At 40.8% G+C, this 16,310-nt stretch overlaps 1 protein-coding gene across 3 annotated transcripts in view; it reads right to left on the bottom strand.

The window, feature by feature from the left end:
- Nucleotides 1-16,310, bottom strand: part of ST8SIA1 (ST8 alpha-N-acetyl-neuraminide alpha-2,8-sialyltransferase 1) — a 169,167-nt gene that overhangs the window by 88,253 nt on the left and 64,604 nt on the right. For all 3 annotated transcript variants that reach the window (XM_054696398.1, XM_054696399.1, XM_037514234.2), the window contains one exon: nt 3,646-3,755. In XM_054696398.1, the coding sequence (XP_054552373.1) occupies nt 3,646-3,755 (110 nt within the window). The remainder of the gene's footprint in view (nt 1-3,645; nt 3,756-16,310) is intronic.

Raw genomic sequence — 16,310 nt, 5'->3', positions numbered from 1 at the left:
GGAATCTTTAAATAGAAAAATCATAAAACTGCTTTAAATTTTTATTTATACTTAGCTATGCAAAACACATATTTGAGCATATTCAAAAGGCACCAAAATTATGTTGCCCTCACTTGTGTCCTTAAGTCACCTAGTCCTACTCCAAAATACCATCCCTGTTACCTTCATCTTGCAAACCTTCCAGATAAATCTTACTCAACAATATTATTTTGTTAAGGTACTGCTTTTGGTTAGAGCACAAATATTTACTTTGAAAAACAGTAAACTATTTTTTAGCATTATGAGAAGTATTTGAAAACATTTAAGCAAAGAAAATGATGGTATCATTATATCCTGATCCTGGCAGACATTTTGAACTGAAGCCTGGAATTTATCTCTGCAGATAGATAAAGCTAGTTTGCAAGCTTCTCTCTCACTGTTAACTGTCTATGTACCTTACAGTCTAGCATCAGACATAACATGTGCTTTCTTGTCATGTTAATTCACTCATGTTTAATTCTGAGTATATAACAATACCCTAATTTTCTAACGGTGGCCAAAATGTACATTTAGTAATCATTTATAAATAGATCCATAAACGATCAAATAAGAATAATTCATAATTTATCGACATTTAATTATTTCTATACTGTCAGCTGTAAGCAAGGCTTTTTTAAAAAGTGTAATGATGATATTCTTGATATTAAATCCAAGACACATATATACATAGCTCTAGTTATAATGCCACTGTCTTTGATTTTTTTTCCATCCTCACCTCCCTCTATCAACATTATGCTTACAATGTTGAGCCAGGAACTATAATCCCAGGCATTCATTAATTCTGAACTTGAATGTTAAACATTGATTATATACAATGTAAACTTAGCCTTGTTTATTAATTACAGTAAATATGGCCCACTTGATAACCCTCTAGATTCTTTTTTATTTATTTATTTATTTATTTATTTATTTATTTATTTATTTATTTATTTATACAAGCACTGGGTACAGTCAGAAGTGCGGGAGGGTGAGCGAATTCACCAGAGCCAGAGTGGGGAACAGAACAGGCAGACTGACGAAATACACTGCTGAGGGGAGCAGCGAGCATGGCAGGAGAGGTCTGTCGTCACGCCATGTGGGACCCTCACCAATGGCTGGGGATCGAACCAGCGCTGCAGAGGCTGTGGGCAGCTTCGCAGCCCAGTGCTCAACTGCTGCGCCACCAGGGGAGGCCCACCCCCTAGATTCTTAGGCTTAGATTTCTAAAGTAAAATATCCATCTTCCTAAAAGCAGCAATGCACATATTCACACTTGGAAATAATATAAAAACAAATTTATTGTCCTGCCTCCTTCTACACTGTATTAAGACCTCTTGAAATCCTACAACCTCCCTTTCTTTCAGGGCCTCCCTGGTGGCGCAGGTGGTTGAGTGCAGCGCTGTGAAGCTGTCCGCAGCATCTGCAGTGCCAGTTCGATCCCTGCCGGCCTCAGAGCAACCCCCATGGCGAGCAGAGCTCACCTGTCTTGCCTGCTGCTCCGCTCAGCAGTGTATTTCATCAGTCTGCCTGTTCTGTTCCCCACACTGTCTCTGGTGAATCCTCTCACCCTCCCGCGCATCTGGGCTGTACCCCTGTTCTTGTACAACTAAAATAAATCTTAAAAAAAAAAAAGAAAGAGCAAATAAACTTATACTTGAGAGCAGTGAGAACTTAAACTGGATTACATCAATTGTGTAACTGTGACCTGCTATCCATATGATATATACAGAATCTGTGTCACAATGGAAATGCTTCAGGTATTGTCTGCTCCCGCTTCTTGGTATAGACCAAAAAGCGGACTGACGTCAGCAAAGGTGAAATAATGTGCTGTAGATCATAGAGCTAGTGAGTTCTGTGATTATGATGCTATTCAGCTATACTATTTATAATTTCCTTACTGGTGCTTCAGACTCCCCCTGACGCCACACACTGGAATAGATGCCAGAATTTGGCCCCTGGCCTCTGCTCCTCTCATCTACACATTTTAGGTAACAGTGCCCCCCAGAACTCAAACCCCACTTGAGCCCAGCCTCGACCTACTCTCCCCATGCTCATTGTATTGGAGGAGCATTCGGTGTCTTTCCCACATCCAAGCCATGGAAAGGTTGCTCCTGAGCCCAGAGTGTAAGAGAAGTTCCCCCGTTTCCCACCCTCTGACTCTAATGCCATCTCTCCAGGTTCTTATCCGTAATGGAAATGTTGAGTCCTCATTCCAGACCCAGCTAAGGGCCCACAAACAGGTGTTCAATGAACATATCTGTATTAACTTCAATTAAGAGAAAATTACATTTATTTTCTCTATTTTCCTGTTTGTGTCTCTATTACAAAATAATATTCATCATTGTAATAGAGAGGTGAAACCATGCAGGACACCTCCATGAAGGAGGGATTCATCAGAGTGAATGAGCTAGGAAGTCTTTCAAGGAGTCCAACTCTCCTTCTCTGAGAGGAAACTGGGGCATCTCCAAACATGTGTCTCCCCAAACACTCAAATAGTCTTGACTCTCCCCTCCTGACCTGAGCCACATTTTGTCCCTTCTAGACCATGACTTATTTACCCGACTAGACTCCTCCCTCCTTGGCTCAGCTCCCTGCCCTCTGTGCTGCTGCAGGCCTCAGCCCTGCTGGCCCCAGAGCCTCTGGGCATATGCTATGGAGTTGTTCCCATTTCAGCAAGACTTTGGCCCCCCAAAAGACCTTCCAGAGTCTGGCCCCAGAGTTTTTCCATTTACTCAGGAACACTGTCTTTTTTCACCACACAGCTAATCACCCCCCAGAGAAGAAAAGCTCCGAAAGCCTAGATTCCAGGACCCTTTTTGGTTTTTTTTGACCTTGATTCAAATATTTCACTGCTCCATCTTTACCAGCAGCCCCATCTAGGGCCTGAATGACCGATCTTCTGGCCGCTTCCTTTCTCCAGGGTTACTTCCTACCCAGCCCAGTGTCTCGGTGTGCCACTTCCCACCCTCTATGTGCTCATTCCCTGTCCTCTCTCTCAGGTCACCCCTTGCCTATAACCAACCTGGCTGTTAATTGCATTCACTTCTCATCAGAATCACTGACAGCACAGGTCGGTACCACAGTGCTTTGATGGTCTCGAAGCCTGTCTGGATGTGGCTTAGCATTCCTTCACAGTCCCTGTGGGAACTGTCACCTCCCACCTCCAACCCTTGCTCAGGCCTCTCCAAGCTTGCCCTTGTCTCCATATTTATTCCCTCTTCTTTCTTGCAGTTTTCCTAGCCAGGCACAAATCAAATCCTTCTTCAAATCCCACTTGCTATTGCAAATGCTTCTGTGCAACATGAAGACATGAATACATTAAAATGTTTACACATAAGGAGTTTGTCTTTTTCAAGTTTTTATCACCCAACTGTGTTATCTGAAATAAAATTTGACTGTTTCACTTTTAGGGTCTCCCTAACTGAGCCTTTCTGGACTTTGGTCTTTCTTGGGGCATGCTCCCTGGTTCCGCTGGCCTTTTCCTCAACTCACTTGTATATGAACTTGAAGGAAAACTGAAGAGCAGCCACTACTATTAATCCCAAGTGACTGGTTCTGAAAGCCCCCAGGGCTTATGGGAAAGAGGGGAAGGAGAAAAGGCAGAGGCGCACTGGGGCTCTCTCTTACCGCATGACAAAATTTGCTTCATCTATTTGACGGCCACAGCCACTGTTCTTCAGAATCCCACCATTTCCCACCACCGCGCATTTCTTCAAGGGCAGCTGGAATGGGGTCGCCTAGCAACAGAAAACAAGGCGGGTTTTCACTGCAGAGAACACACAACTGCTTACAAAATCATTGTTTACAGCCAACTCTCTGGAGGAATTTGGTTGACGACTGGGCAGAGCGAAAAGAGCACAGGGAAAGATGCCAACAAGTTATAAGGAACAAACTAGCCTGTTCTGTCAAAATTAAACAAAAATTGTTTAACTCCATGAAATTTATTTAAATGGCCATGCATACAGTGGCGGGTGTCCACTAGGGAAAACAAAGAATGCCAAACTAAACATAGGATTAATTTTAAAGGCAGTAAATTGGGAACAAACGCAAATGAATTCCATTCCCCTGCTTGAATGCAATCAATTTCATTCATTCATACAGTCAACCATTTATTCAACAAATGTGGCTGAGGTTTTCCTACTCTAACTTGCTAAAATACACAAAGACACAGAGTCACCAGTGTCCAGATTCACAGTTGGGGGAGGGGGTGAAGAGAGTGTGAACATGGATACTTATGTGGCAGGAATGATGAAGTTGCTAGCAGAGGTGGGGAATCCCAGGAAAGACACCAAGTTACCTAGCCCAGCTGACTCAGGGAAAGCTTCCTCTCCGAGCTGAATCTCAAAGAGTAAGTAGGATTTTGCCAGGCAGAGAAAGCAGCATAAACAGAAGCATAGAAGTCAACTGTGAGAAAAGGCCATGTTTATAAGCAAATGAACATCCTGTTGGGATCTGTCTGGAACTGAGGAGGCACCAGGGGGCAAGTGACTTGTACCAAAGCAGACAGCATGTGACTTTCTTTCTGCAAACATGAGCCGACTGCAAAGAAAATGTTAAATGTTCAGTGTACCTGAGTGTTCCCTGAAGTGCTATTTATAGTACCAGGGAAGGTTGAACACTTGCCCCTCCACTCCCCTGTCCCTGAAAGTGAAATGCGTCATTAGGTTTCTTTTAGCTGAGTCAGGAAATTCTAGGGCAGAATTTCCTGCTGGCTGAGAAAATGCAGAGACAGTGGAGTTCTTTGGGAGACGACCCTATATACACATAACTGTACATTAAAAAAAAAAAACTATACTGAAATCAAGGAGGCCATCCTGGCTGAATCTGCAGCAAATAATATGAATTACACCAAAAGACAAAACGGAATAAAATGTGTTCCTGATGTATATATTATTAGGAACTTACACAGATATAAATTAAACCAGAAAAATAAAATTTCATGAGTCGATGTGGTCGCTGGTAGTTGAGAGGCCCTTAAGGCAGCAAAGGAAGAGAATTTCACTTCCTTGGTTTCTAGTTTTATTAGGAACAGCAGGAGCGACGAAAATATAAAAAGTTGTAGCACTTAAAGTGTAAAGTCCAAGCATGTGTCAGCAGTCAAGAATGCCTGCACAATTACAACCAAGACCAGAGAATGAACCCCAGTGCAGGGTGAGGATGAGGGACAGGGACAGCCCAAGGTCAGTACCCCCTACCCTTTTTTTGACCCCCCTTACCCCTCTCTTCTCAGTGCCTTCTGAAGGAAGATTTGAAATCAACACTAGAAACACCTGAGTTAGTCTGTAATTTGTTAGATGTACATTTCAGTATTTATGCTTAAGTTATCAGCTCATTTTCTCCACAAATACTTACTGAGGTCCAGGCACTCTCCTGGGTGACAGGGACATTAGCAATCACACTTGTTCCCACAGAGCTTACACTGTCTCAGGAAAATGAATGAGCAGACAAATGAGTACAATAAACAGTATGGCAGGTGGTGACATGGGCTGTGGAGAGAACTCACTGGCATGAAAGCATCAGGAAATGCTTTTGAAGGGGAACTGCCATTTCTGTAGGTGGTTGGGGCTAAGGAGATCTCAAAGGAGACAGGTTAGCAAGTCCCTGAAGGAGATGAGGCAGTGGGGGCTCACAGACAAGTGTGGGAACTGCAAAGAGCTTGAGGAGGCAACTGTCCTGAGGTGTGAAACAGAGAGCAAAGGGTCTGCTGTTTCTAGAGACAAGCTAGCCAGGGAGGGAGAAGTAGATTAGAGAACCGAGCGGTGGCAGGTTGGGGAGCAAATTCTGTAGTGCCTTGTAGGGTATTGGAAAGAACTGTTTTTAACTTTATAAGAAAACATTTTAATTGAAGTCATACTGCATTATAGCATACAAGTTTCATATGAATATCACTGAAAAATCAGTATGTGCACAGACTACATCAAGTTCAAATCTACCCTTTGGTTTTTATTCAGTCAGGCATGGCTGAGAGCACAGGCATGGCTTCTGCCTTAGTTTAGAAGGCTCGCCCTGCTGCGGTGTGACTAGGTACTCAGACATCCTGAGCAGAAAGGGGGGCCCAGTTAGCAGCATCCTGTGACAATGGAGACTTCAGCAGATTGGACTATGGGGGGAGCAGTGGAGGGGGTGAGACATAAGCAGATTCTGGAGACGTTTGGAGGAAGAGCCGAGTGGATTTGCTGGTATGCTGGAAGTAGGGTAAGAGAGAACGCGAGGACAGAGTACGAAGTCCTTTATAGCTTTCAGCACAGCTATAAAGACGGACTTGGGTCGTCCAGCTCACTGCTGTATCCCAGGCGCCTGCGCAGGGCCCGGGCCCCCAAGGAGCCCAGATATGCAGGGGTGAACATGAGAATGTGGCCCAGCCACTTCTGAGCAGCTGACCTGGGGATATCCTCTGCCCAAAAAGGACTTGCAGCAACAATGGATTAAAGTACATGCAGGATTTTTTGGTTAAAGTTGAGAAAAGAGACCGGGTGCACAGGGAGTGCGTCCCACATCGCCATTTTAGAACAGGGACATTTCTTCAGTAAAGACGGCTTGAAACCGGCAGAAGGCTCCCGGAGGAGCCAGAGGTGAGCAGGGAAGTTCACCCAAGATGCTGGCCAGTACCAGCAACACAGTGTCCCAACGCATACGGCAAATTAGAAAACAGACAGTAGGGAGTAGAAAAACCACATGCAAACCAGCAACTCCCCAGAAAAAAAGCATACCACAAAAACAAAACCACCCCCAGATTGCAATGACAGTAACTTGGAAGAACTTCTGAGCCTTCAGGAAAAAGAATTTAAAATTGCCATGATTAAAAAACTGACAGAAGTCATAAAGGAAAACAATGATAAAGGGAAAATAATCAACGATCTGAAGAATGAAATTGAGTCCCTAAAGAGGCAAGTAAAATAAATGCAGGAGATCAAAGAATTAATGGAGGCACTAAAGAACTCTGGGAAAAGCAATGAAAGCAGAATAGATGAAATGGAAGAACGAATAAGTACTCTTGAAGACACAGAAATAAAAAGAACCAAAACAGAAAAGGAAACAGAAGTATGAAGGAAAAAGACCGAAGAAAGACTTTGGGAACTATCTGACTCCATGAGGAAAGGAAATATAAGAGTTATAGGAATCCCAGAAGGAGAGGGGAGAGATGTAGGAACACAGAAAATATTCAAGGAGATAATTGAAGAGAATTTCCCAAACGTAAAGAAGGAGCTGAAAATTGATATACAAGAAGCAAGAAGAACACCAAACTTCCACAACGAAAGGAAAAATACAGCAAGACACATAATAGTAAAGCTCCCAAGAATCTAGGACAAGGAAAAAATAATGAAGCTGACAAGAGGGAAGAAACAGATAACATTCAAAGGAAAACCAATCAGGCTCACATCAGACTTCTCTGAAGAAACACTATGGGCGAGGAGAGAGTGGAGGGACATAGTCAACAGACTCCAAGAAAAAAGATGCCAACCAAGAATACTCTATCCCGCAAAGCTCTCCTTCCTCTATGAAGAAAGAATAAGGACCTTCCCAGACAAACAGAAACTCTGGAATTTCATTACAACTAAACCCACACTCCAAAAAATACTACAAAGAGTCCTAAAGCCAGAACCTCAGAGGGACGAAGAACAACAAAAGAAGGCCAAAAGAAAAAAGTTATTAAAAGAATAAATAAATAAAATCAAAGGAAAGACAAACACAATGGCAAATACAGATGCTAACATATCAATATTAACTCTGAATGTAAATGGACTAAACTCTTCAATAAAAAGACACAGAGTTGCAGGCTGGATTAAGACACAAAATCCAACCTTTTGCTATCTCCAGGAAAGACATTTAGCTACAAAAGATAAAAATAGACTCAAAGTTAAATGATGGAAAACAATCCTACAAGCAAATGGACAAAAAAAGAAAGCAGGACAGCTATACGTATATCAGATAAAACAGATTTCAAACTCAAAAAGATAAAAAGAGACCCCAACGGTCACTACATTATGATCAAGGGGACAATACTTCAAGAAGATATAACACTCTTTAACATATATTCACCAAACGAAGGAGCACCAAAATATATCAGGCAACTATTGTCATCTCTGAAAACAGACATCAGAGAAAACACATACGTAGTGGGAGACTTCAACACACCACTATCAACAATGGATAGATCAATGAGACAAAAAATAAGTAAAGACACTAAAGCTCTAAATAAGGATCTAGAGCACTTGGGCTTAACAGACATCTACAGAACACTAAACCCAAAATAATCTGAGTACACATTTTTCTCAAGCGCACACGGATCATTCTCCAGGATGATTACATACTGGGACACAAGACAAACATCAACAGATATACCAACATTGAAATCATACCAACTATCTTTTCTGACCATGAAGGCATAAAACTAGAAATAAAAAAATAGGAAGAAGGCAAGGAACTCTCCTACCTCATGGAGATTGAAAACCACACTACTGGAAGACCACTGGACTAATGAGGAGATCAAAGAAGAAATTAGAAAATAATTTGAGTTGAACAACAAGGAGGACACCAATTTCCTAAATGTATGGGATGCAGCAAAAGCAGTAATAAGAGGAAAATATATAGCAATAGAGGCTCACATCAAGAAACAAGAAAGAACTCAAAGAAACAACCTAATCTCGAAGCTCAAAGATCTAGAAAAAGAATAACAAAAAACCCCAAAACCAGTAGAAGAAAAGAAATAATAAAAACCAAAGCAGAAGTAAATGAAATCGAAACTAAAACAACAATCCAAAAGATCAATGAAACCAAGAGCTGGTTCTTCAAAAAAATAAATAAAATAGACAAACCCCCAGCCAGGCTCACAAAGGAAAAAAGGGAGAAAGCACAAATAAACAGGATCATCAATGAAAGAGGAGAAATCACAATGGACACAGCAGAAATCAAAAGAATAATCAGTAACTACTATGAACAGTTATATAGAAACAAGTTCAACAACTAGAGGAGATGGACAAATTCCTACAACTCTACAATCACCCAAAGCTAGATAAAGAAGAAATAGAACACCTAAACAGACCAATTATAAGCAGTGAAATTGAAATGGTAATCAAAAACCTGCACAAAAATAAAAGCCCAGGACCTGATGGATTTACAAACGAATTCTACCAAACATTCAGAGACGAATTAGTGCCTATCCTTCACAAACTCTTCCAAAAAATTGAGAAGGAAGGGATAATACCAAACACATTCTATGAAGCCAACATTACACTAATACCAAAACCGAACAAGGACAACACAAAAAAAGAAAACTACAGGCCAATCTCCCTAATGAACACTGATGCAAAAATCCTCAATAAAATTTTAGCTATCAGAATCCAACAATGTGTCCATAAGGTAATTCACCACGACCAAGTAGGATTCATTCCAGGGACACAAGGACGGTTCAACATCCGAAAATCAATCAACGTTATCCAACAGATCAATGAAAAGAAATATAAAAACCATATGATAATATCCATAGATGCTGACAAAGCTTTCGACAAAGTGAAACACCCATTCATAATAAAAACTCTTGAAATTCTTGGAATACAAGGAACATACCTCAACATCATAAAGGCCATATATGACAAGCCCATAGCCAATATCATTCTCAATGGTGAAAAGCTGAAAGCATTTCCATTAAGATCTGGAACAAGACAAGGATGTCCACTCTCACCACTGCTTTTCAACATAATACTGGAAGTCCTAGCCAGAGCAATAAGACAAGAGAAAGACATACAAGGAATCCAAATAGGAAAAGAAGAAGTCAAACTATCACTATTTGCAGATGATATGATAATATACATAGAGAACCCCAAAAACTCCACAGAAAAACTAATTCAACTGATCAATCAGTTCAGTAAAGTGGCAGGATACAAAATCAACACGCAAAAGTCAGTAGCCTTCCTATACACAAACAATAAATCTGAAGAAGAAGAAATAAATAAAAAACCATCCCTTTCATTATTGAAACAAAAAAAATCAAATACTTGGGAATAAATCTAACAAAAGAGGTAAAGGGCCTATACAAAGAAAATTATAAAACACTGTTAAAAGAAATAGAAGACACAAAGAAATGGAAAGACATCCCCTTCTCATGGATTGGAAGAATAAACATTATTAAAATGGCCATGCTACCAAAGGCAATATACAGATTCAATGCTATTGCAATAAAAATTTTAATGTCATTCTTCAAAGAAATAGAACAATTATTGATGAAATTCATATGTAATCACCAAAAACCCCAAATAGCCAAAGCTCTCCTGAAAAAAAAAGAAGGGAATGGAGGTATCACACTCCCAGACTTCAAACTGTACTACAAAGTCATAATCATCAAAACTGCATGGTATTGGAACAAGAACAGACATGCAGACCAATGGAATAGAATAGAAAATCCAGAAATAAACCCACAGATCTACGGTCAACTAATCTTTGACAAGGGAGCAAAGAATATGCACTGGAGCAAAGAAAGTTTGTTCAATAAATGGTGCTGGGAAAACTGGGTCGCTACATGCAAAAGAATGAAGCTTGACTACTACTTCACACCATACACAAAAACCAACTCAAAATGGATTAAAGAAGTAGACATAAGACCTGAAACCATAAAATACATAGAAGGAAATATAGGCGAAACACTACGTGATATGCACATCAAAGACATATTTACAAACACATCACCCAAAGCAGTGACAGTGAAGGCAAAGATAAACAGCTGGGACTACATCAAATTAAAGAGCTTCTGCACAGCAAAAGAGACAATAACAAAAACAAAGAGAAACCCCACCGACTGGGAGAACATTTTTGCACACAACACTAATGATAAAGGACCGATCACAAAAATCTGCAAAGAGCTGATGAGACTCAACAAAAACAAAGAAAATAATCCAGTCAAAAAATGGGCAGAAGAGCTAAAAAGAAACTTCTCTGAAGAGGAAATGCAAATGGCCAACAGGCACATGAAAAAATGTTCAACATCACTTGTAATCAGGGAAATGCAAATCAAAACTACCATGAGGTAACCATCTTACACCAGTGAGAATGGCACATATTAAAAAAAACTAGCAACAACAAATGTTGGTGAGGTTGTGGAGAAAAAGGAACTCTCCTGCACTGTTGGTGGGAGTACAAACTCGTCCAACCACTATAGAGAGCTGTGTGGAGATTTCTTGACCTGCTAAACATAGAGCTTCCATATCATCCAGCAATTCCACTCCTATGTATTTACCCAAAGGACACAGAAACATCAATTCCAAAGAGCACCTGCACCCCTATGTTTATAGCAGCACTGTTTACAATAGCTAAGCTTTGGAAACAACCCAAATGCCCAAAAATAGATGACTGGATCAAGAAGATGTGGTACATATACACCATGGAATATTACTCAGCATTCAAAAGAGATAAACACATGCAATTTGCAGCAACATGGATGGCGCTGGAAGGGATCATGCTCAGCGAAATAAGCCAGAAAGAAAAAGAAAAATACCGGATGGCCTCACTCATAGCAGGAATCTAGAAGACTTAAACAAAGGACCAGGAAAAAGAATAACTATAAGAAAGTAAAAATCAAAATCAACAAACAACTATGAACCAGACACACTCTATGGGGGGTTGGAGGCAGGGAGGGTAGGGGGTTGCAATTGTATGGGGAATATAAAAATAAAAATAAAAATAAAAATAAAAATAAATAAAATAAAGTTGAGAAAAGAGGGGACACACACACACACACACACACACACACACACACAAAGACGGAATTGCCACTGACTGGAGACATGGGCAATTTCAGCAGGAGCAGGTTTGGGGGCATGGCTAGAGCCCAGTTTTGAGGTGTCAGAGGTGAGATGTCTGTGAGAGGCTGCAGTGGCAATGTCTAGTGTGCAGTCACATACAAGATCAGTCAGGGAACTGGTCTTTCCTGGAGAAAGCTGGGATAAGATCGGCATCCAGGAGGTGTTTAAAGTCAGGAGAAGGGGGCCTCCCCTGGTGGCGCAGTGGTAGAGCACTGGGCTGTGACACTGCCCGTAGCATCTGCTGCGCTGGTTCGATCCTCGGCCGCCCGCAAGGGTCCCACATGGCTTGCAGACCTCTCCTGCCGCGCCTGCTGCTCCCCTCAGCAGTGTATTTCAGTACATCTGCCTGTTCTGCTCCCTGCTCTGACTCTGGTGAATTCTCTCACCCTACCGCACTTCTGACTGTACCCAGTGCTTGTATAAATAAATAAATAAATCTTTAAAAAAAAATAAAGTCAAGAGAAGGGGAGGAGACAGGGAAGAGGACTAAGCCCTGAATTCCAGGACACTCCGACAAGAAGTCAGGAAGCAGAAGAGAAGGAAACAGAGAAGGAAACTAAGAAGGACACCTGGAAGTCAAGTGAAAAACAAGACAAAAAGCAAACAAACAAGGCTTTTTATGAAGGAAAGGGGCAGATTGCATCAAATGCTACTGACAGATTAAGTCACACAACTGCTGAAAATGCCACCAGCCTCACCACCACGGAGGTTGCTGGTCACCTTAGCAAGGACAAGTGTGGTTCTGCGTGGATATAGAGCCTGGTCCTAGTTCAGTGAGTTACACATGTATATGTGCTGACCTCATTGTATATAGTATATTAGAAAAGCATGGGTCACTCAATCCAACTAATGTGTACTTAGGAAAAGCCAACTGAAAAAAACCCTCATTGTTAAAGAGAAGTTCTTGAACCAGATCAACTGAGATGTCCAGATTTCCAGGCAAGTACCCGGGCCCAGAGCAGACAGATTTGGGAAGCAACAACAGCAGCAACATAAACCTAATACAAGCACTGTCTCCCAATTCCCCAATTAGGGGGTTCTGTTGGACCGCTCACATTCCACTTCCTCTTAAAAGGGTAGCATTCTGCAGAGCTGTGTGAGAAGAGGCACATGAAGATTGCATTGCTGTCATGGCCATTCATTCCCTTTCCCATTCTCAACACTTTTACCTTTCCTAGCAGAGCTTACTGCCTTTTTCATCCAAAATACATAGCGTTTATGGGTCCTTGGGGGGGCCAGGCCAAACAATTCACCTTCGAAATTGGAATAATTTATGAGCAGAAAATTTAACGATTATACCCACATAATATAAAAAGTCCTAAGTTCTTGGACAAAGTCTGGTGGATGGAGGGGGGGAGAGTCATTTTTGACCCTTTTTCTGCTTGCTACTTCTTCATCTTACTGACTGCTGGCCTTCACACAAGAGATTTCATTTCATTTCGATAAATACTTCTCAAGAGCCTGACTACACTCTCCTGGGCTGTTATCAACAACACATCAGTCAACAAAAAATGGTTCTCCAAAACTTAACAGAGAGGAAGGACTTAACTGAGGAAATATTGTGGATTTTTTTAATCCAACTGAAATAATACTATTTTTTTTTTCAACACAAAATATCTCAACTTAGCAACAGTCCATGTCTACCAGAATGATACATGTATAAGGTACTTTAGATCATCCATTTCACATCATATTATGATTTGGAGAAGTATTCTTATTAAAGTACTGCAACTTTTTTCTCCCACATGTATCTCCTTGCATTCATGCAAGAAAGTTCCTACTGAATCTGGAAATATAGTACACTCCTCCTGCTCACCTGAATATACTACTCGAAATAACAGGATGCATTGGACCTTACCAATTAGGTTTAGCAATGAGCTCAGAATGTTGTTCAACCACAAAGTCATCTCATGGGCCTCTTTCCAATGTTTATTACTGTCATAACTGCTAATAACTATATTAGACTAAGCATTTGAATTCAGATTCTGATTTGCTGGGTCCCTCAAACTCTCAGGGCCCCACTGGAAATCAGACATGATAATAACTCTTCCATCAATCTCCCAGATGGTTATGAGAATTAAAATTAGGTGAGGCATTGAACATCATCAGGGAACTCTGAAGTCTTCTATAAATATATTAGGGATTATTACATACTAAAATAATACATTTTCTGGTGAAATTTTATGCTAAACCACTATATATGTTCTTCTTTTTTGAAAGAGATACTTTCAATTTCAAAGATTTATACAGATTTTGGGCAAAATATTTTCAATCACTGGACCTTTGCGAGAGCATCTACTGTTTGTATGAATCAATGTTTTAAAAGGTACATTTTTATGTCAGTCCCGGCAGGTATTTGCTCAAGACTCTATAACCAAAGTAAGCACAGATCAGACAATCAATAATTTATTCAATAAGTTGTTTCATCAGCAGATTTTTGTTGAGCCTCTACTTTCAGCAGTATCTGACCCAATGGGACATTTCCTTACTGTCAGAATGGATATATAATTTAATCTCCAAATTGGAGGAACAGCATGAGTGTCACTGCCGTCTACGAGGAGTAGATTAATAAAGCCTTTCAGAACTGTGCTTTTCAGACTGTATCACCCACAGCCAGCAACACCTGTGCCTCCTCCTAAGCAGCCTAAGCACCTCACTTCTCCTTTCATTCGACAGCTTAAATGCTGACCTACTGCAGAGCAGGGGCAGTTAGGATGCTATAACTGGTGGAAAACAAAATACACCTACACCCTGCTTGCGAGGTGTATGTTCTAAAGGGAATTTCACAAATTCCACCTGAATGGGCAGAGCGCTGCAAGATTAGAGCAGGTCCAAGGAAGTAACATTCACATTTGAGATCAAAAGCTTTTTAGGTGTGAGAAAAGCCGTTGAGATATTCTGATCAGCTTAATCATCACTGGAAGGTTAAAACACAGATCAACCCGGGTCTGAATGAGGGTGCAAAGACTTGTTACAGGTCAGAAGATTTTTTGTGGGAACAAACTCTAAATGCAAATGATGGAAGAATTTCTGGGTGACAATATAACTTATGGAAGAATGTCTGAAGAATTCAATCTGAAGAATTTAAACCCCGTTCTTTGTAAAGAGCTCCAGCACATCCCAGATTGATTTTCCTAATTCTGTGAGTGAAGCATTCTCTATCAGAGTCATTTCCAAAGCCAGATACCTCACTTCTTTCTTCTCTTCACATGCAAGACAACAAAGCCAACAAAGCACTAATCACTAGTGACCTCAATCACCAGCACAGCACCAGCAACTTCACATACTCATCTTCCATCCCACAGACATAACTAGATGTCCTGCATGATAATTACACTATCTATAGAAGCAACTGAGTTAATCACCATCCATCTCTAACTGTTTCAGAGTCTGAGCTTGCCTGAGGAGCAGAGGAGAAGGGAGGAGGGACACAGAGAGAAAGAAAAATGCAAACCACTTACAGATAGAGAGCCGGATTAAACTGCACTGTGATAACTCTTTTCCAGAAATACACATTTTAATGAGGACACCTCTGATTACATCTTTGAGAAATGCTACCTTTCAGGTATAACTTATATAACGTCTATAGAACTTATACCATTCTCTAGAACTACAGAACACTTCCGTAGAACTTCTATAACTTCTATAGAAGGATAAACATTCCATAGAACCACTGTCAGATAGGACCAGATATTAGGGGACAGGCCATAATGTCCCCACATCTAAATGACCCAAAATAACAAATCTTAAATTTAGGCTTCTCGGGAGCACCAGGAAGCCAAAAACTTTGGAATCCCAGAAGAAAATAGGGACTCCTAAGTGGTGTCTAATCTATAGTGGTGCTATGCCTGAAGCTACCCAGGCCCTGAGCAGAAGGAAACTGAGGCACCTGAAATTATGAGAAATGAGATTAATGGACTAGAGGTCAATTAAATACCTTGAATTGGAGAGGATAATGTGAAATGAAATGTCAGAAAAAGACAAATACTGGATTTCATTCATATGTGGAATATAAAGAAACAAAAGAAACAAAAAAGGAACACTCAAAGCTAAAGCAAAACAAACCCTAAGAAATCTGATCTCAGAAATGAGGCTCCCAAAGAGAGAGTGTGGGAGTAGGGAGCAGACTGGGGAGGGGGTCCAGCAGACTGTGGTAGAGGATTGTTGCAGCTTTACTGTTGGGTGTAGTGTGATAACAAACCTATTCCCTAAACAATATAGAGTTGCAGACCCACATTACCTCATGGAAAAGTAATACAATTTTTAAAAATACCTTTAATTTCAAGAATTCTTCAAAACAACAAGCTTGTATTTTTAAATGCTCTCTTGCTATTGAAAATGGTAACAAAAGACTTCATGGTTTTAAATATAATAAGTGCATCCCTGGTGAACTAGGGGTTAACTCTCAGCGCCGCCACTACTATGGCCTGAGTTTGATCCCCAGCCAGGGAGCTGATCCACATGGCACAGCAGACCTCTCCTGTCTCGCCCACTGCT

This window comes from Talpa occidentalis, unplaced genomic scaffold, assembly GCF_014898055.3.
Source record: "Talpa occidentalis isolate TD23 unplaced genomic scaffold, MPIMG_talOcc4v2.1 talOcc4.16, whole genome shotgun sequence".
Lineage (NCBI taxonomy): Eukaryota > Metazoa > Chordata > Mammalia > Eulipotyphla > Talpidae > Talpa > Talpa occidentalis.
The sequence above is the reverse complement of the archived record's forward strand: the minus strand, read 5'-3'. Positions and strand labels throughout refer to the sequence as shown.